At 40.6% G+C, this 21,519-nt stretch overlaps 1 protein-coding gene across 1 annotated transcript; it reads right to left on the bottom strand.

Annotated features, from left to right (window-relative positions):
* Window positions 1–2,765: 2,765 nt before the first annotated feature.
* On the bottom strand, window positions 2,766–11,085 carry LOC119730562 (selenoprotein M-like). Its single transcript, XM_038203538.1, has 4 exons — window positions 10,793–11,085; window positions 9,480–9,550; window positions 6,018–6,096; window positions 2,766–4,619 (listed from the first exon to the last, which is right to left on the bottom strand). The coding sequence occupies exons 1-4, from the start codon at window positions 10,916–10,918 to the stop codon at window positions 4,428–4,430; spliced, it is 468 nt and encodes a 155-aa protein (XP_038059466.1). The 5' UTR covers window positions 10,919–11,085; the 3' UTR covers window positions 2,766–4,427.
* Window positions 11,086–21,519: the final 10,434 nt, after the last annotated feature.

Below are 21,519 nucleotides of genomic sequence, written 5' to 3'. Positions count from 1 at the left end.
TTAATTTGTCACATTTTTGAACGAAAAACCTAGATTCAGGTTAAAACCTGAAAAGTGGCATCTCTGAAGTGGCAACACAATTGGTGACATGTGATCATAAAAATTAAATTTTAGCGGAAGAATAACTTTTTATGACTTTGGAAGAAAGATGAAAGAGAACTGAAAGTATGATTATGAGGACGAGTCTTTCCCCACCACCCCAAAATGCATTAGTAATTTCTAAAGTGATGTTCAATTTGTATTTACTCTTAATAAGATCAAGGGCATGAGTACATCGTGTATTTGGCATTTGCTTTGTGTATCACACATATTGGATTTTTTTTTTTTTACAAAATAATGACCGTAACAAAAGCTTAACTTTTTACCATTATATATTAATATATTAATAGAAATATCTAACCAGCAGTGACAGATGTTTGAAGTATTGATTTAAAGGATTGTATAATGACTGATAATAAATGAGAAAAGGTGGTTTTATTAACCATTTCTAGTTTTTCTACTTTTCATCCGAGTTATAAATTTGTTACAGACAGTCTGAGGTTTACTGAACAAATGAAAGATATACGGTAGTGCATAACTGTGTTTTCCATCACTACTTGGTACTTGGTTGGTTCTGCTCCAAAGGACTTCCACAGGGAGTATAACTAGGAGGCCAGAAACACCGGGGCAAACCCCTTCTCTTAGCGATAAGTGTGACTGGGTTCTTTTACGTGCGTTAGGCCTTATACAACACACAGGACCTCCGGCTTAACATCCCATCCGGAAGGACGAAGCAATAATGGTTAAGTGCCTTGCTCAAGGGCACAAGTGTCCGGACCCGGGCTCGATCCCACGCCACTGTTGCCTCTGAAACACCAGAGCACGAGTCCGGTGCTCTTAACTGCTAGGCCATGACACAAGGCAATAACTTTCATGCCAAATTTAAATGTGTGCATTTCTTTCAATATTTGACAGACTTTTGGAATCAATAAATATTCCGAAAGCAAATTTCATTACTAGGGGATCAATACTACAGTCTGTGGTGCATTTGCAAAATTAAAAGCAGTAACACTCGGCTCTTTGAGGAGAATATAGAGGATACACTTATTCTACAAGCACAAATAATGGCCTTGATTACTTCAACCTGAAAACAATACAAACCCATCTATTTTACAGCCTGTAAACCAATATGACTTACACCAGTTAACTGTTGTAAGCGCTTTATAAGCACTGTTTATTATTATTAATTATTATTTTTATTATTATTGTACTTCATGAACCAGTGAGAGCACACAATGTCCGAATACACTGGAGCAAGTACCTGTAATTTACACCTGTGCACTAACTGCAACGTGTAAACGTCTCGGGTCAAACGCTGGTCAAAGCGTCATCACAAAACTTCTTGATCCTGGCTCCCCACTGTGCATTGTGATGCGTGCCGCTATTGGTAACCAGTATGGAACCATGCCCCAGACACTGCCCCATGAACTGTGCCCCACACTCCAAAATCCTCGACTAAAGCACTCAAACCAACCAGTGTTTGAGTGAACCTAGTCGAACTATGGTTTACCTTAAGGCTTTACACACAAGAGCCTCTCAACCCGGGTTGAACTCAACCTTGGTTGAATCAAGTGCCGCCCCGGGTTGACTTTTTAATTTTCAACCCCACATTCAAGCCTGCATCATTGCCAACTGAGCACATTTTGCTCGGTTACTACTGTTTCAAACCTTGGCAAAAGTTTCAACCCAAGTTGACAATTCAACCTGGGCAAAATCAATCTAAGGATTGACCCAGGGTTGAAAATGTTCAAGTGTGAAACTCTGCATGTTTTCAACCCTGCGTCAACCCCGAAATTTATCTATTGTGAAGAGGCCTCAAGTCCCCGCTCAATCTTGCTCTTGGCTGTTTGAGGCAGGCCACACAGCACCGTCAAATGTTCCTACACAACCGAGTCCATAGATGCTTTCTATTGCAGCCATCTTGGAAGTGCGAACTTTTGTTTCATACAGAATCCTTGTCATTTGATTGTTGGGACTCACACCGGTTGACATCATGTGACATACGTTATTGCTCCCATTCACGCCGGGGCTCAAAAAGTCCCATTCGCCCATGGGCAATGGGTTTTACTATTCAACAGTTAGGATCAGCCTTGTTCCATGACGCGGTATTTGTGTGCAAATGCATACTGGTGTGCGTGTTGAGCGTAGCGCGTATTGTTCCAAAGAGCCAGCACTACAGAGTCGGGTTGAAACATTTCGAGAAGGCGCGCTTTGGAAGAGAGAAATACATTTTCCACCAATTTTGTACAGAAATAAAAACTTCAAATATATCAAATGACAAGGATCTATATGTCAGTTATATAAAACAAATATTGAGTGGCTTTAAATTGTGAAAAGGGAGGAATATTATCGCTCCATTTCACTCGGCTTCGCCTCACGAAATGGAAAAGTCCAGATTTTACCTTGCGATAATATTCCTCCCATACCACTCTGAGCCACTCAATATATGTATTTTTTATAGCACCTCAATGATGGCTGCTAAAAGCAAAATACCATATGGCCTAAAGGCAAAAATATGGTTGTCTGTGTACCAAAGGTGTTGTATTCTACATAGACTCTACATATGCCACTCAACCCCACCCCAGCCTCCCCAATCAAATGTGAGAACAAAAAAACACGTACGCTCCTTTTATCTGATACTCAGTTGCAGCTGCGTGTGTTGTGTTGACACGATATGCTTTACACGAGTCAATCACTAAATAACAAAGCTCAAGTAAACAGAAACATGTTTTGTCAATACACCAAGTTTGGTTTTATTTTCTAACTCCTATATTGCCATCACAAAAAGCAAGTCCCGCCAGCTTTTGATGTTTTTCTCCGCATTTGCAATATTTCAGATTGATTCGTCAGTCAGCCACCCTCTGGTGATCAGTTTAGGTGGCCGACGTCATACGCTGAAGCCTTTGCAAATCCAAAGAACACATGTGCAAAAACTGCTCTGGACAAGCTTTCCTTCCAAAAATAGTGACATTTCAACATTTCGAAAAATTTAAAAATTTCGAAAAAATACATACCATTGAAAATCCATGAATCCCAAATGCAATATTGCCAGTGGGTACATACAGTGTACTAAAAAGTAATATTATGGTAAAAAAAAGTATTGCTTCGTGTATAAATTTGATCATGATCTTTATGATTAACCAAATGGTCATCCATTTGCATTCGTTCACTGATTTGTTTTATGAAATTTCAGAGCTTACTGTTTAATGTAGTCAAGTTGCTTCGTCCCTAGACAGTGACACACATATATTCAGTGTAATGCAGGAGATGTTGGCAGATAGATCTCTGCAAAGTGAATTTATGTAAGTTTTTAAAGTTGAACAAAGAATTTGACTGCAGCGGGGTTAGAACCTGCGACCATTGGATTGCCGTTCCGGCACTCTACCAACTGAGCTATCCAGCCCTATGTTGGCGGTTCCCATTTTGTCAATGTCTTTGTTTAAGTGGGGCTAGAAGCCTGCTCCAGTCAATTTCTTTGTTCAACTTCGAAAAAATTATTTTACTGCGCCTACTCAGTTTCCCTTTTCGGCTAATTTTTTTAATTCATTATTAAAAAAGAGAATTGCTTCTGAAGAGAACCAACCAGATATAGAACAATTTCTCTTCGAGAATTGTTCGCTTGTGCACGCAACTTCTCTTAATTACTGTTTTCTCCACTTTGCAAGAGTCTCGGATTGTTATTTTCAGTCAAAGTTCATGGCTTAAACTGCATCCAGAATTGGAAATTCAAGCATTTCTTTACCAGACAATGAAACCGTTTCGTTTTAAGGGTGTGACAGGTCCATATGCTGCTAAAGCACCTACGCCTGTATATTATCAACATTTTACCGTTGCTGCTGCTATTATTGACGTTCACATGTAGCTAATGAAAACAGTGGTGAGTGGCAGATAGTCAATACAAAAATATGTTTGCAGAAAATGAGTGAGATACACGAATATTATATATATTCGAGTAAATTTAACATGCTCAAAATTAGTTTTAAAAATCAATATCATGAAATGTATGAGTTTTCAAAGTTGTTAGTATTGAACAAAACTTAGTATTGAACAAAGATACTAATTTAACAAGGGGATACAACATGCTGTTTTTTAAACCCAATGATTGAAATGTTCAATGTTCCCGATTTCAAGATAAAAAAGTTCACGTCACTAAAGAAAAATACAGCTACTTGTATTCAATGACAGTAACCAGGCGACTGAACACAATGCGTAATAACAAACAAGATTTCACACTTTTCCAAGTACAGAAACCAATTTGTAAGGTTATGTGACAAAAGCAACCGTACTGAGTTTATCAAATTAACATCATGAATGGCAAATTGCAATTTGGAACAAAAAAAAGACAAACAATAACTCAAAGAAATAAGAAAACCCACCCGACATGCACATTATAGCTCATCCTTTTGTTCCTCAGTATCCTCAGCAGGCTCTTCCTCCTCCTCCTTTGTTTCTTTGGGGAGGTAGGGTCCTTCTAAGAATTCTTCAGGAACTTCTTCATCACTGGAGCCCTTTTTGTAGAAGCCCAAGCTACCAAACAGGTCGTTGATTTCAGCTCGCTTGAAGGTTTTAAGACCAATACGCTGTAATTACCAAAGAAAATCATTTATCATATTTAATTCATAAATACATAAGACAGTTTACCCATTCCTATTGATCGAGAGCCTGTCACGTGGCCGGTTTTAAACGGTTAATAAAGACCGGCTGGCTGGTTTAGACACTTTTCCAGTGTCCCATGAACTTTGGACTCCTATGAAATTCGGTGCCAGTACCGTTTTATTGGTTGAACGTTCACAATCCTCACGCAGGCATGTGCAATACTACCAGTGAGTCAGTATTTCGTAGTCCTAAATTTACACTACACTGGCATAGCTGCATTCTGCGCCACATCACGCGGTAAGTGCGGGCCAATCTCCATATAAGGAGTTTTTTACAACTACTCGCGAGAGGGTAATACCATAGCATAGCTAGAGGGGTGTTTCGAAAAACATGAAGTAAAATTGTTGAACAAAATCGTTTGAAATTTATAATTTTGACTTGTTTTGACTTTTGGACCGAAAAGTTTAGATTTTTTTTCGGCGAGGGTCATCATCAGCATTCAGACTCCAACCGGTCTTAAACATTGTGTTTAATACCGGCCAAGCACACATGAGTGAGACTGACACGAGTGCACTACATGTACATGTAGGTAGGACGTGTGGCTGGGTTATGCAGTGTGGCGCTGGAGAAGAGCATCTGATGTTGCCTGCATAGGCAGTGGGCTTGGCCTAATGGAATCACTCTATTCAGAAACAGAGCCAATAACTTTCAATGGACTCTGTGCGCAAGTACATGTACCCCCTCAACATCTGCAAAGAGAGAGCTGGGGGAGACCACTGGAATGGAAGTTTGAACGCATTACCATCGGCGCTTGACACTCAAGTGAGGACGCAACTGGTCAGGGGCCAATTTCATAGAGCTGCTTAAGCACAAAATTTGCTCAAGCACAAAACCGTCTTGCTTAATAAAATCAGGTTACCGGCCAAAACTCCATGCAATTGTTATGCTAAGTAAACAACAGCTAAATACCAGTCACAAGCAATGTACATTACATAGAGTTTTGGCCGGTAACTTAAGTTTACTAAGCAATGTTTTTTCGTGCTTAAGCAAATTTTCTGCTGAAGCAGCTCTATGAAATTGGGCCCTGAGCTCACTGAGAATAAAATCAGTTGTGCATATACTTCAATACATATTTGCACAAACCAGTACACGCATGTGCTCCTCCCAACGGGGCTTTCGAGAGTGGTATAAAAATGCCATCTACTGTCTGTGCAAGGAGTCCAGACTCCATACAATAATTATAATAATTTGGGAGGCTAATCATCCTTACTCGCATTCATTTGACATTTCACTGCTAAAACCAGCTACGATAAAAACACCAAAACTGAAAGAAAAACGTTTACCCAAAAGTAAATCTGAAGTTATGAAAACACTGAGCCTACCTTAATAATAGAGCCTTCCTTGTCTAGCAGCAGTAAATCAGGATCTGCCCCACCAATGTGCTTGAAAGGTATATTATGGCTGGAAAGGAAGGTTCTAGTTAAGGAAAATTGGTTCAATTTAAGGCAACTTATTCAGAAATTGTACTCAAGGAATAACTGTGGCAATATAGTGGAACGCTGCTATAACAAACATTGCGGGATCCACAGAATAGCAATCATTCGGTATAGCGATTTTAAGCTGCCGGTGCTCCGGAACTAACTTATCAAAAAATAAATAACATGCCCTGGTGGTTACTGAAAGACGACTTTGAACATGTGCCAACTATTGATTTATGTAATTACACAGTTTTTGAGCTTACTACCTACAGCAACGGGTATCTTTCCCCCTCTTTTCCTTGGGGAAATAATAGCCACTTTTCGCTCTTCTGTTGACATTTTTCAACAACAATGTTCGGTACGTTTTGAACAAAAAAAATTAAAAGGGAACCAAGGACAATGTTCATTATAGCCGAATGTTCAGTTTAGCGACGTTCCACTGTACTACATGTACATGTATCTAGTGGTAGATCAAAATTGTTACCAATATGTTAATAACCGTCTATCCCCCAAACCGAGAGCACTAGTTATTTGAATACTTCAAATTCCAGACATATACACATATCGAGACAAAATGAACAAGCCGATACACTGTGTAGTCACTTTTCAGCTGAAAAATTCAGATTACAGTACACAATTTGACTGAGTTTCCATTTGTTTTTCAAAAACAGTGAAAGATCTGAAAATATTCTAAATCCCATCCAACTGCTTTGTAGATCGTTTCTGGCCAATAACCAGAGCTATTCCTTTCACACATTCAATGACAACTGAAATCTGCATTTTCAATTCATAACAAAAGCCAGCAGTGTTTATAAAATTACGTTCATGTGAAGCAAACACCCCAATATTGAATTCACGTCTCCCCAGTGCGAAAATATCCATCACAAAAAATGTACATGTAAACATTAAAGCCAGATGGTTGTTTCAATTTTACTGCTATGCTGAGTAGTACGTCTGCGTGCAGTGCTCACATAAGTACCATGCATACTAAACCAAGGTCGACTGAGCAACCCTAACATTAACAGAATTTTCACAACTCATTACAAACAACTTATTAAAATATTATGAAATGATTGAGAGCTTTTTGACACTGAAGTGCTACAGTACCTGCTTCAGTATTTTTCTAATAACTTTTCTGCTCACCGAAAGAATGCGTGTAAAAACAAATCTGATAATGTGGATATATAAATGAAAATTATTCCACAATTCTTGTCAAGGGACCAAATGAACTTGAAACAAAAAATATCAAAAAGAAAAATTAAACATTTTTTGAAAAATTGCTGATCTGTGGGATAAAACAAACACATCAAGCAGACTTCCTTGTTCGGTGTAGGTTATATGGGGGAGGGGAGGTTTACCAATTCCCCCCCCCCCCATTTTTTTTTCAATTTGCCAGACGGCCGTGCTGATGGTTAAGCCACATCAGCATACAGCAGGCAGTGTGCAGAGAGCTTCCCCCTCCCCCACCCCCACCCTTTTTCCCCCCTCCCCCACCCTACTTCCCCCTCCCCCACTCTCCTTATTTTTTTTGGGGGGGGGGTGTTGTTTTTTTTAAATACTCCAGACACCAGTCAGGGTTAGATGCATTTATACCCTTTAAATTGTGCTTGTCTGTCACTGCATATATTTCAGTCTGGAGATCTGCCACCTGAAACGCTGGTGTACATGGTGAAATTGTGAATCAATAGTGGTGCTTAAAAGCAGGACTTTTGTCCTCAAAACTGGAGGTGAGCAATTCCAATATTATCAGAGGAAGAGTAATGTCCATGACAGAGTTAATTAACCATCTAAATAATGATTCTGAGAAATGCTCCAAAAATCCTAGTATGTAATCTCCTAGACAATTAAGGCCAAACAAAAATGCTTCTGCTTCCGATTACATTGCATTTGAAAATAGGGTAGGTAGGTAGGGAAATTTTCTTTTTTTACCAAATTTTTTGTGTACGATCATATGGAGGCGTCTGCGTATAGTCAAGGGTAAAAGGTACGGTAGAAATTGATGGTTTGGGTGTTTTTTCCATTTTTCCCATAACAAAATTAGGGTAAGGGCTGTCAGAATAGGGTAGGTAGGGAAACCAGATGCAGACCTATTGCTTTTTTCTGGCCTAATATGTAAGGGGATGAACCTGTGTTCACAGGAACGGAGTGCCCATCTCTCTTCGAAGCGATTGGGCCAGACTCAAGTCCATGAAATGCTGCTGTGGTGGATCGCCACACCACCTCCACAGAAATATATTAATATATGATGTATACCATTTGAAAAATACATTTTCAGGTTTATTCACTGAGCTCTTAACCAGTTCACGCCGGGATTATTTTGACAAGAACGGAACGAGGCGTGGGATTACTTTTCACTCGACCTCAAGCCAGGCGGGTTGAAGCCATGACCCTCGGGCAGCACACTCACACTTCCGGCCTCACTCACTGTGAGCGGGTTATTGACAGATATTTCTGGCCTTGCTCCCTGTCATGCCTGTGTGTTTATCCATCATCCGTTCCGAATATCACAAAACCTTTGCGTGTATACACATCATCCGGCGCGAACTGGTTAAATGCTCTCACATAGGCCCAATGCTGGAAATGCTCAGAAACAAATGTCTAGCACAGTGTTTCAGATGGCATGAGTTCCTGACTAGATCAAACATTTATCTGCATGGCAGGACATTCCAATTCAATGCACTAAAGTCTCAGTCGACAACTATGGCCACGTTCGCGCAAGGACTATAGTTGACAAATGGTTAACTAACGTTTGCCCGAACTCTGTCTAGTCGACGGTGGTTGACTACGCTAGTCAACTATTTGGAACCAGCCTACTGGGGTTGGTTGCTTCGCTGGTAACCAATAGCCGCGCGCATTCATAACGCTAGCAGAGAGCCAGGATCCAGAAGTTTTGCGATGACATTTTGACCTGCGTTGACTGGAGACGTTCGCACTTTGTTATCAGTGCGCAGACGTAAGGTACATCACAAATGAACCACTAGTCGACTAATGGTCCTTGCCCGAACTTGGCCTATGTTTCCTTCGTTGGTTAATTGAAATATTTGTGAAAAAAAATGCAGTATCCTCTCTGAGTGATCCTCGCTTGCTATTTCCCTAGTGTGCAGCATTGCTAATGTTGCTAGTATTGTGACTTTATTTGGGCGTGATCCCTGGCTACATGGCATATATATCTAATTCATGGCTTTTGACTGGGGTCCCTTAAACAAAGACACTGACAAAATGGGGAACTACCAGTACTCAGTAGGGCTAGACAGCAAAGTTAGTAGAGCACCAGCACGGCAATCTGGAGGTCGTGGTTCAAACCCCGCTCCAGTCAGTTTCTTTGTTCAACTTTAAAAACTTGTTGCAAATAACATGAAAGGATACTACAGGGGCAGATCATGGGTTACAAATGCCTTGACTTCAGGCAGTCGGTTCAGCTGTCATCCACTGCAGCTCTGGAAAATAAGAACATCAGACAGAATTAATACTTTTTCCCTGCAATAGAACTGTACATTTTTAATCTCTCTTCAAATACTGACACTGATTTGTTATAACGGCTGTGCTGAATGTACTGAATATTCAAATATTCGCTCATCCATTGAATATCCAGATTAGTATTTTTCCAATTTGATATTGCACATGCCAGTCAGAAAGTGCATGCATACGCCTTGGTTTGAATGTGCATGTATCGATCAGGAAGTAAATGATCCACTGATCAGGATTTGCTTGATCATTGAGCTTTAAATATGTTAACAAAATCATGTATGTATTATTTATTTTTTTGTCTGCAGTGTTTCAAATATTCTAACATTTGATTGAATTCAAGTTTTAATAATCAAATACTATATTATTCGAAAATGCCCAGCCCTATACTATTGTATCGTAAAGCATCAAGTACATGTATTTACTTATTGAACCATCTTTTATTCCAATTTCCGTCATTTTTTTTTCAGACTGAAGAAATTGCTTTCAAATGCCTACTAAAACCACTGCGATACTTGCAAACAATGCATGCCTGCAAAAAGTATGAAACTTTAAGTTTATTAAAAGAAGTGGCTATCGTTACGGCAGTCGTTGTTTAGCGCCCTCTACGATACTTTTTTGATACGCAGGCAGGTATATAATTATTTGTTTCCACACGTTTTAGCGAGCAGTGCGACAGCTCAGTCGATAGAGGGTAGGATTTTGCACCGCGAGGTTGCGGGTTCGAATCTCAGTTTTACACTCGAATTTTTTTCCTTTTCTAACCTGAGGCTTTGGAGGATTTTTTTTAAAAGGGAAATAGAGTCCGAATTTCATAACGTTCAAATTCACTTTTTTCCTTCTAATTTTATATTTTCTTGTCATGTTTTTATAAAAGTTGCAGTCTACCGTTACGATAGAAAATGGGAAATGCGTTACGGGCTGCCGTAACAATAGCCACTGCGTTTATTAAAAATTGGCATTCAGTACAGTAGCCACTCAACTCGTTTTCACTTTGTGTATGTAGGCCTAGGCCTACACTACTCCTAGAACTAGTATGAGGCTCCACTACGTGGAGCCTCATAGTTCTAGGAGTAGGCCTACACTGCAAGCCAAGGCAAGGTGCTATCTTACACAAAGATAGACCAAGCACTATTTGGGCGTCAACCCTGAAACATAAGACATTTCAATATGACACGACAATGACTAAAAACACTCGGTGTCATCATGCCTACCTCAAGTCTGCCAGAGAAGACCAGCCTTTCCTCTGAACGAGCTCCGTCGCCTGCATCTTCGCCGGTAACAATCACCGTAGCGAACAGGCTCAAAACAACCAGCACTTTCCCCAAATCCAACGCCATGCCTGGCTCATGCAGGTCTGCCGACCGACCTGAATAATTGTTCGGTGGACGTACGTACGTGCAGACGCAGTAACAACTGGGAGAAATACTGAGGTTCCAAACTGCCTGCTGTCGTGCTGATGAGCCAAGCTAGCTAGCTAGCTCGAGGAACTAATCAATCAAGTGCCGAAAACTGAATAAAATGTGAAGAGCGACCTCTATCGGCGGTCCTTCGAGCTTCAAGCCACTACACGTCTACGGCTTGTGTGACTCGGCTTCAGATTCACATTGACAAGCTGTTTAGACATCCGTAGCCGCAGACAAAAAAATTCGTTTTTAGCACTTTGGCGATGCCTATCCAAGGTTCATGTGCCGTGCCGTGGCTAGATCCCATTGGTCGCATGCACACGTGTGTTTTTGCGTTGCCCTGTAAAACCTCGAGAGCGACCTCTGTGGTTCCAAATGTTTATAATCTTGAGAGAAATGATAGTAAAATCATCTTTCACTATAGCTCCCTTGACTCCCGGAAAATCCCTTTCAGAGAAGTAGCAATAACTTTATCCTAAATCAAAATGTATCTTAATCACCGTCCCGCAACATTTCTCTTGTAGGCTTATCCATTATCCAAGTGCATCTGCATCTGTAAGATACTGTGTAAACTCCTTGATAAGGATATCCCTTGATAGCCTGGGGGGGGGGGGGGGGGCGTACCATAACCCCCTAGTTTGGCCACTGTTCTTGATAGTTCTTCGTGCATTCCCGACTAAACTCTAAACTAAAAAAACAAAAATAAAAAAAACATTGTCCTCACAGCAAGGCGGGGAGCTATCAGTTGCTGCAGAAAGGCGTCCACATGCTCTTGAAATAAAAACAAAAACAGTTTGACACTCGTGAACGAATAAAATATTATGCAAATTAGCTGCACAACCGAGGCTCTCATTGCTCAGCCATTGTATGACACTGGGGACCGTTTCTTTTGTTTGAATGTTTTTCCTGTCACAAAGAAGGGGAGTTGGAGGCCCTTTCCTTTGGTATTTATGATCAATGCTTACAATAATTTTGTCATCCACTGCAGCTTCGCTGTCAGAAATACGAAATATTGAAAGTGAAAAGAACTCGGAATTTTCCGGGTGACCCTGCCGAAGTTCTCAAAACTTGATTTGATTCAGCTTGTTGACAACGACATCACCGCCGCGGCGGCTTTACTCACGTTTTTCAGGGACCGGCTGTGGTGGGGAATAAAACAAATCCACTCGTGGACGAAGACTACAGATGTCACGAGGGGTAGGGGCGAACAAACTCAGCGCTGGCTTTTATTTGGCAAAGTGCGCCATCTCGTGACCATCGAAGTTACTGAGTTGCAGCAACATTCTGAAAAAGGAGAAAGAACACGGAATTGATAGTTTTAGAGACAAGCAATTGGAAACATGACAAGATCAACACATTCCAGACGTATTTTGGTCCGTCCACATTATTTGTCTTTTGTCTTTGCTTGTGTTTGTAATTTCAAGTTAATAACTCAAGTTCCGTAATGACTTTAAGATTTTGCTAAATACTGGTGTTTAAATACTTATTATGGCTTGGCACCTAATTATCTTAATGATCTCATTACAGTTAGAAACCATCATCGTATAGTCTCAGATGCACTGGTTGATTATTGTTAGATTATCCTAAGACTAAGATGTTGTCAACCTTACAGGAGATCGTATTTTCTCTTCAGCAGCACCTATAATAAGATATGGAATGGCTTGCCATCTGATGTGCGTTATGAAACACAGTTTTTTCAGAAAGGCATTCCACTGTGTTGTATCCTTAGGGGGGTAAGGCTGAAGGGTAGAAGTTCACTTTGACATTTTCTTTTTTGGGTATATGACGTTTGATACTCCCTCCTTTTAATCATGTATTTAATGAAAAAAAAATGTTTTAGCCTCTGAAGAAGAACTTGCTAAGTTCGCAACGTCAGGCCACATTAATTTTAAGATTCATGTATTTTAATAATTGTTATTATCATTTAAGGTCTTAATGAGCTTGTGTGTGGTGCGGTTCAGTGTATAATACACATGCCTGTTTCTGTTAATTTAAAATATTTTTTTAATTTGCTTTTCTACACAAATGTGCATTTTATATAGTTACTATCGTACATGTAATTTATACCTCTGTATACTTAAGTTATTCTATTTTTGTAGCATTTTTAGTGTGCAAGACTAAGTATGCCATTAAGTAATTTTTATACATGATGTCATACCAATTGGCAACCGTCAACCCTAACAATTCAGCATCTTTTGCATCCCATGTATGTCACCACTTTTACACCAATCACATTTCATTTTTGAAGATACACATGCGCAGAAGAGAACAGTTTGCTGAAAGTTTGCATCACGTGACCACAGCATCCAAATTACAAACAACATTAATGTAACTAACGTGGTCCATAAAAGAACTTGTACATTGAACCATTTCCTCTGGTTCTTTTCGGGTGTTCTTTTTTTTTAGGAGTTCAGGCCTATATAGGACTACCTCTGGTTCTTTCCTGAACCATTCTCATGGTGTTTCCGCAAACCTTTCATTCATTGCTTTTGGAGAGACGCCTTATTGGCGACAGTGTTTTGTTTCACTTTTGTTTATCTCCTTGGCAGCCCTGCACTGTCCACGTTCTGTCTTTCGTGTGCAGTGTTTACTTCGTTTCTTATTCCTTTGTTTTAATATCCAATTTTATGTATTCATTGTACTTGTGTGTTTATGTGAATTTCCGAATAAAATATTATTTTTATTATTGTACATTGAGGTTTATGATGCACGATTTCGTATTGAAAGAAATGTACCAGCCCTCTACAATGCGCTTTGGTTTTGCGTGGTAACTCTTTGTAATATAAGGCGTTTCGAGGAAGAAAACAATGAAACGCCACTTTCCCGACAAGATTTTAACGCTGGTTTCATCCACAGTATTTTTCACTGTGCTGTGACCATCCACTAAAAAAAAATTATAAATAGAAGTAAACTAAAATGTCGTTTGTCTCAGTCTCACTAAAATTAATTAAATCATCCAATCACAATGGCAAAACCTACACGCAAAACATACTTGGGTTCATGAACGGCAACGCAATTTGCGATTGCATGTCACATAGTGCGCGCGTTTCATATCACTTCAATCATTCACGGTAGAGACCCTTAGCCCGATCAGATGCGCCAAATTATGGTCTTGCATCTGTCACTGAAAAACATCCATCCGTTCGATATATGCTCCCCAACCTAGCCTTGAACCGTTCCCATTCAAACAGTGTAATTATAATAGGAGAAAACAAACCCTCCCCAACTTCACACAGTTCTAATTTTTCCATGCAGGCCGGGCCAGACAAGTGTCCAAAGGCGTGCCAAACTACCGTGAACTGGCCATTGTTGCCCGAGTGAAGGGGCTGTACAGAGAGGAGCGGGGGTTGATGGAAGTTAACCGTGAAATTCGGCTGTATACAAGATTAGAACGCTAATTCTGGATGACGCCATACACACGTTGTTGGGAGGATTGCTGCATGAGGGGTCGGCAGTGCATCCACCTGACGGCCATTTCTTTCAGAGGGGTTGGTTTGTTGGGGTGCGCATAGCATGTGTTGCTGTAAATCTGGGTGGAAAAACGGTGGTGAAATTGAAGATGCTCATCAATTGCGCAACTTTAGTGGGGTGGGTGCATGGATTCGCTTTGTCTTATTATCAGTCACCTAAATCATATTATCAACACCACTGATGTCATCACTGCATCACCCTCATGACACGTATCACCACCAATGCATACTGTTGATGCTGCCGATGGTTGTAGTGAGGTTGATGTGGTCTCAAGAAGGGTGGGGATGACGGGGATGATGGTGAGGGCGATGGTGGTGGTTGTGCATGGGCGGTGTTACCGACTAGGTCTAAACCCCTCTGCCGGCCCCTTTCACCTACCCCCCCCCCTGTTTGACCCAAACCTGGACCCGCCCCTTGTGTGGTGGCCGTGGTGTACGGCAGCGGCGTAGCTGGGGGGGGGGGGGGGGGGGGGGGCGCTCCCCATAAAAAGTTCGCCCCCCGTCGACCCCCCCCCCCCCACTACAAATTTGGCATCTGGAGAAAAGCACAGCCGTATATGAGTAACTATGGTTAGCCGGAAGAACATAAAGTCCCTTTCCCCCGCGATTTTGTGCGTATTTTTCACCTAAACGCTTTCTTTTCGCGAAGGTGGCTGTGTAATTCAACATCCGTGGAAAGCGCAAAGCGGTATAGTTATTGTCTAACATTAATCATGATATAGGTTTTGAACAGCGCCCCCGTGGGAAGAAGGTGTCCAGCCCCCCCCCCCCCCCCCAATTTGATTTTACGGAGGTTGGGTGTCCGGTGAAGAAAAAAATGTCAGCACAGATGACATTTTTGGGCGGCCCCCCCCCCCCCCCCCCCCCCCCCACCCCCCTAGGATGAGGACCCTGGGTACGCCGCTGCGTGGTGGTGACAGTGGTGCGGGTAATATTGATAACAATGAAGGGCTAATGATGATGATAATACAGATGGAAAGAATGATGACCATGAAAATGATGGTGCTGATTAGATTATCATACTCGTTTATGAATTCATTTTTGATTTAATGTTAGGGAAGCATAATCCTTATTATTCCATTCGCATCAACCAAAATGATAAAAAGCGGTGGTGCGGAATTTAAAAAAATATATATATAAAACAAAATTGTTTTTTAGTTTTGAAACGAAGGGGGAAGATTGAGGTGGCTCGTTGGGGAAGGGGGCTTGAAAATTGACCCCACCCATCCTCTTTTACCCGCCCCTTTTACTTTGTAGCATCCACCAAGATGGCACTGCTATAATCTAGAAGACTGTTGTGCAGAGGCGTAATTATACGACTCCCACCCCGGTGTCCCCTCCCCCTCCTGCCATTTAAAATCATGAATTAACACAAGTATATATCTCTTGCCTTCAGGTGCCCCCTTGAAAAACGTCTGCACCCCAGGTACCCCCTCAGAACTGTTACCCTAGTTACACCACTGCTGCCGTGCAGATTTAAAAAATCTCGAAAACTGTTATAAAGACCTGGTAATATGCGTGTGAAATTATAGGTCATAACGTCCGTATGGCACAAGAATTGATTTTGTTCCTAATCATTCGTATATTGTGTGCCAGCTCGATCACCAACTGCAAGTTTTTCAAGTGGGTATTGTGATGCCAATGACAGACATCACTCCAACTGCGCATTGTGTGTAACACATTGGCACTCAAAATGAATGTCTTGTACACATTCGGGTGCTTTAGTTTTAATTCACAAATTTCTCCGGTTGGACAATGGGAGGGATTTTTTGGAAGAGTCCTTACTCGGGATGTGATTGGATGGCGAATTACACATTCAACCGTCGCCTATTGTTTGTCAAGAAAATATTGTACTGTTACAAGCAAATATGTATATGGTGTCATGGACCGCATCGCTTATATAATAGACAGCACAGCGAGAGGTCTTGAGAGAAAGGGCCGTGTCAGCCGGTCTGTTACGGAGGGGAGATCTGGCAGGCCAACCAGAGGGACCTCGTGAAAAGGAAAAAAAAAAAGAAAAGAAAATGAAATGGTAGAATGAGCCAGCAATCTGCTGATTATAAATGTAAGAATACAATACGGGAAATTTTTCCTTTTATGCGAGTTGGTCCGATTCCTGCTGTGTGACTGAACGGGCTAGACGGAAGTGTGGTCGGGCGAGCAGTAGCGAGCACGCGCTGGCGACCTCAGCGCCTCGCCAGCCCTAGCGTCGCCCGGCATATCACTGCACGCCTCACAGCGTCTTGTCACCGCTTGATTTTTTTGTTGCACGGTCCCTTTCATTTTTGTTCTGTATTCCAATACCCACGTAATAATGAAAATGGAAATGGCAGCCAATGTCGGTTGTTGTTGTCTGCATGTCTATTTTCCACCATGTGTATTCGTCTGCCTTGCCATCTACGGTGCGTAAAACAAGGCGGGATTAACCTCCGAATATGGAGTGCGCATCTGGGGCTCGGCTCTATGGCAACGTCTCAAGTACCAATTCGGAGACTGTCCTCAGAGGCACATCCTCGTAATTCATGGAGACTTAGACAAAAGGGTTTGCTCTACCGCAACAGAACAACAGCCACAGCGAAAAAAATAGAAGAAAAGACCTTGTAACGGCCGTGGGAACAGCCGGGACCGCACCGACGCAGACCATCGGATGCTGTGAAAATCGTCACTTCTGAGTCGCTCGATTTTTTATCTAACGGCTGCGATTTGGTCCAACCAGCACAGAGTGTAAAGAAAAAAACATCAGCCCGACCCACTTTGACGGTGTGCTACCATACAGCATCGGCATGTATATGCGGACGAGACGCGGGAATATACCTGTATAAATCGTAGTATACACGCTGGCCACATGGTGCTCGTCACACGGCGATTTCACTGTACGCTTGCGTTGGAGCCGACGTCCAACCACCGCTAAAACAATGTGGGCAACAGATGACGAACAACGGACTTCGATTATTTTTGTTTTCTTCCATTCTTCGCCCTCCATCCGAATTCCTGAACACGGTTCTTACCAAATCTGAACACCTGGAAGCACAGTGACGACACCTGATGCTATAAAAATTAGGGAATTCGTTCAAAAATGCGTCATATTCGTCCAGCTGCGAGAGCGCAGCGCCAGCAATTAAGGTACCGTGCTCCGACGACGATGTCCCCGTGATTCATCTACGAGTGACTCGATGGATGAGCGGAGTGTGGACACCGAGAAGCATGTCTTTCACTTGCAGTGGTGAACAAGTATGTATTTTTTTCTCCCCCCCCCCTCCTTTCTTACTTTCTAATGCGCTACAGTATGGTTTCCCACTCATAATGTGAACTATTAAATACATTTCACAAATAAACCATACAGGGATGGTAATATTAGGGATATGAATTTTGATTTATTATTTTCAACCCAGACCCCAAGTGCAATACATCAAGAGAATACAATGAAACCGAACAAACTGAGGGAATTGCCGAACATATATATTATGCTAGAAATAACCATTTTGGGCCAACAAAACCCTTCTTTTTTACTATGAAAACATTTCGAAAACAAATGTTAGAACTGAATAGTCAAATAAAACAGATTTAAAACAATTTTAACAGTTAATTCTGCCTATTTAGGTACCGGAATGACATCACTTAGAATTTCAATCGTTGACTAATTTTGTCATGAGTGAAATTCACCAGCCATATCGGAAGCCGTGCATTTTGACTTTTCCTTTGAAGTCGAGATAACAAGAAAAAACACCGATTCATCTTACAATGAACGATGTATTATATCAATGATGCGCAACGTCACGGGTGAAAACGTACATTTCGGCGTTTTACAAACCGACAAAAATACACAAATGATTCATTGTTTCATTGCCAAAGGAAGCTTGCTATCAATTTTGCCCATCATTCAGACTGACAAATTGAACTAAGTTTCGACATCTGTTCCTGATCAGACTTCCTCCTCATGAAAACATTAAGACTCAGCTTCTCTCTTTCTTGGACACTTTTAAGAAAATGATCGTCTCCAATGTTAGATGATCGCACACAACACTAACCTGAATCAGACATCTTAATTTAGGCCTCACTACCATCGCTGTTTCTGTTCCTATTTATATACACATTTTTGAATACTGTGAGGATAAATGGAATCTTAAATTAAAAAAAACAGGAAAAACATGACATTATCTCTGAATAAAAAAAAACAACGAGAAATGATCTTTAACCAAAGTGTTGCCCGAAAGCAAATTGCACGATGACATTGATGGAAAAGAAAAGAATTAGGGCCTATACAGACCTAAAAAACAATATCTCTGCTCTTTTTTTTTCAAGTTTGGACACGAATGACTCCTTCCTCAGTTCTTTTACAATTCGGTTCGAGAAAAGCAATGTCATCATGGTAAAATTTAAAAATGGGAGATTCTTCAAGTTTGGACATGAATGACACCTCCCTCAGTTGAACAATTTGGTTCGAAAAATGCAAAGTCATGGTAAATGAACTAAACAATGGAACACAGGACATTGGATGTAAAAAGAAGGCTGGGAACTAGGCCTACAATATACAAGGTCATCGTGTGATGATCAGAGACGAGGGTCTAAAATAAATACAAAATCGTCCTGTATTTTGTTGCGGTATACACAAATAAACAGAATTGGAAAAAGGCAAATTATACGAAGAGGGTTGGTAATGTTAACAGGTAAAATATTGCTGTCGGCCTATGCTTGTCTTGAAGACGAAAGAGCGGACAGTTGAGATGGGTGAGGCCTCTATACTTATTATCATAAAGTGGTTACTATTTTTGCGACGACACTTCGAAGACATCATGCAGGGATTTAAGAAAGAAATAGCAAATCATGTTAAACAATAAAGATAAATTTCCGATAATCGAAACTGCCCTGATGCAGCAATTCAGAATGCACACGAAAACTATGTGGCTTTGGGGATTGGTGCCTGAAAACAGGAGAAAAGAAACGTGGTATAAAATAAATAAAAATCGTCTTTTATTATTTTGCGGATAAATACTAAATACTACACAAATATTTAAAAATGGTCAGACTATGTCGAGAAGTGAACGAAGACAGACAGATAAACGGATTTCAAAAACATGTATACACCTTCCAATCTAACAGAGATAAGTGGGGAAAATAAATCCTCAGAAAGATAAATCTGAGTGAAAGAGACAAAACTGACAACCAACGGAAGCAAATGCGGAAAGAATGAAGGAATTGTTACTGGAAATATTACAAACGGTGCAGTTTACTGCTGTGCTATGCGCCAATATCACAGACTGAAGGACAGGTCAGTTGCTGTACATACAAAAATGTAACTATTATAATCAAAACAGTCTAGACATTGACAAAACATTGGAGGAAAGATTGACCATGATTATCTTCGTTTTCTCGTTTTTTAAATTTCACCACATGGACTGTTTTTGTCCATTCGTGATGGCAACATGGGCGTCGCGTGGGGGGGGGGGGGGGGGCGGACAAACAAAAACAAAACAAAAAAATAGGGGAAAAAAGGAGGAAAAAGAGGCGCGAAGTCATGTTGTTGATAATTTAATGGGGGGGGGGGGGGCAAATGTCCCTGCCCACCCTCGAAAAAATGATAAATCGGGAAATGCTCGCAATTATAGGGATTTTTTTGGGGAAATGTGCTTTGCCCCTTTCTAGAAAAAATCCTGGCGACGCCAATGGATAGCAAAAACCACAATCATGTTGGTTTTTCCTAAACATATATTAAAACCATGCATTCAAATTTACAACTCATGAGAAAAGACAGTTAAACGAGAAACATTGGTGCAGAAGAATTAACATTATTGTGACATGTTCGAAATGGAGTTGGCAATCAACACTATTACAAAACATCCTGAAGTTCAAGCAACCGCTTTTTATGAAATTGTTCTAATGAGAAAATTTTGGACAGTCGGAGATAAAAGGATACAATAAAAACAGTGGACACATTCTTATGTCATTTATATCTGTTTATTTACCGAGGAGAGGGCCCAAATGTCGTATTTTTTTTTACAGTATTAGATGTTTGCTTGATGCATTTTATTTTGAATTAAAGTGAACCAAACCAGCAAACAGGGCAGTAGAAAAACAATGTGCCCCATTTGGGAAAAACGTGAAGGTGTTTGTCACTGAGCATCGAAGGCTTCCTTTGAGAGCATTGGACCAAAATGTGATTCAAATTCTAAAGATTGACTCCGTTTTCATGTATGATATAAACAAAACTCAGTATGTGAGGTCTGTATTTATTAGTGAAGGTCATGAACATTTCACTTCCAATTATTCAGAAATAGAAGTACATGCTTCGTGCAAACGACCACCATGCATTTGTATTTGATATTCACAGTAATACTTCATATTTAATTACAGTTTGTGAGAATCAGCCTCAAGAGCGTTAAATAAATGGCTTTTTCATGCCGTGTTCATCACAAAACATTATGTCTAAAATACACAGTCATGACATTAAAACGGACGCACATTTCAAGTGTATTGCAATCAACGTTTGAGCATGATAAAATGTTATTTTATACAACTACTATAAATGTAGGCCCTTATACAGAGTGAGTCAAAAAAAGTGACCGAGATAGGAAAAAAAAATAATTGGCTCGGTCTATTTCATAAAAACAACATATCGGGAAGATATATCCTCAGAATAATAAGTCTGAGTGAAAGAGACAAAATTGACAAAAATGTTATTGACTAGTAGGACTAACTGCATGTGAAAAATTCATTTAATTTGCATGTATTTCCAAGTTATGACTATTCTAATAAAAAGATCACAAAATCCAGCTGTCCACCACTGATCATGTACCATTCTACGAGCTGATGAATACCCATTAAATACAATGAAACATGGACGTTGTCCCACCTCCACGAATAAACGAAAACATTCAAAGGAAAACAGACAGAAATCGCCATCAATATGTCAGAAAAGAAGTGGACTTGTTCTTCATATTCAAATCACAAAATCTGACAGTAAAAATAATGTTTCAGTCTTGACTCAAACGATTAAAATCCCATTTGTATTTGAATGCCTGTGTGTAATCTGTAATTCTCACTCAGCTCAGTAGCTTTCAATGGCAT

The sequence above is a fragment of the Patiria miniata genome, unplaced genomic scaffold (assembly GCF_015706575.1).
Source record: "Patiria miniata isolate m_02_andy unplaced genomic scaffold, ASM1570657v1 HiC_scaffold_22, whole genome shotgun sequence".
Taxonomy (NCBI): domain Eukaryota; kingdom Metazoa; phylum Echinodermata; class Asteroidea; order Valvatida; family Asterinidae; genus Patiria; species Patiria miniata.
Note: the sequence above shows the minus strand (reverse complement) of the source record. Positions and strands in the feature narration are given on the sequence as shown.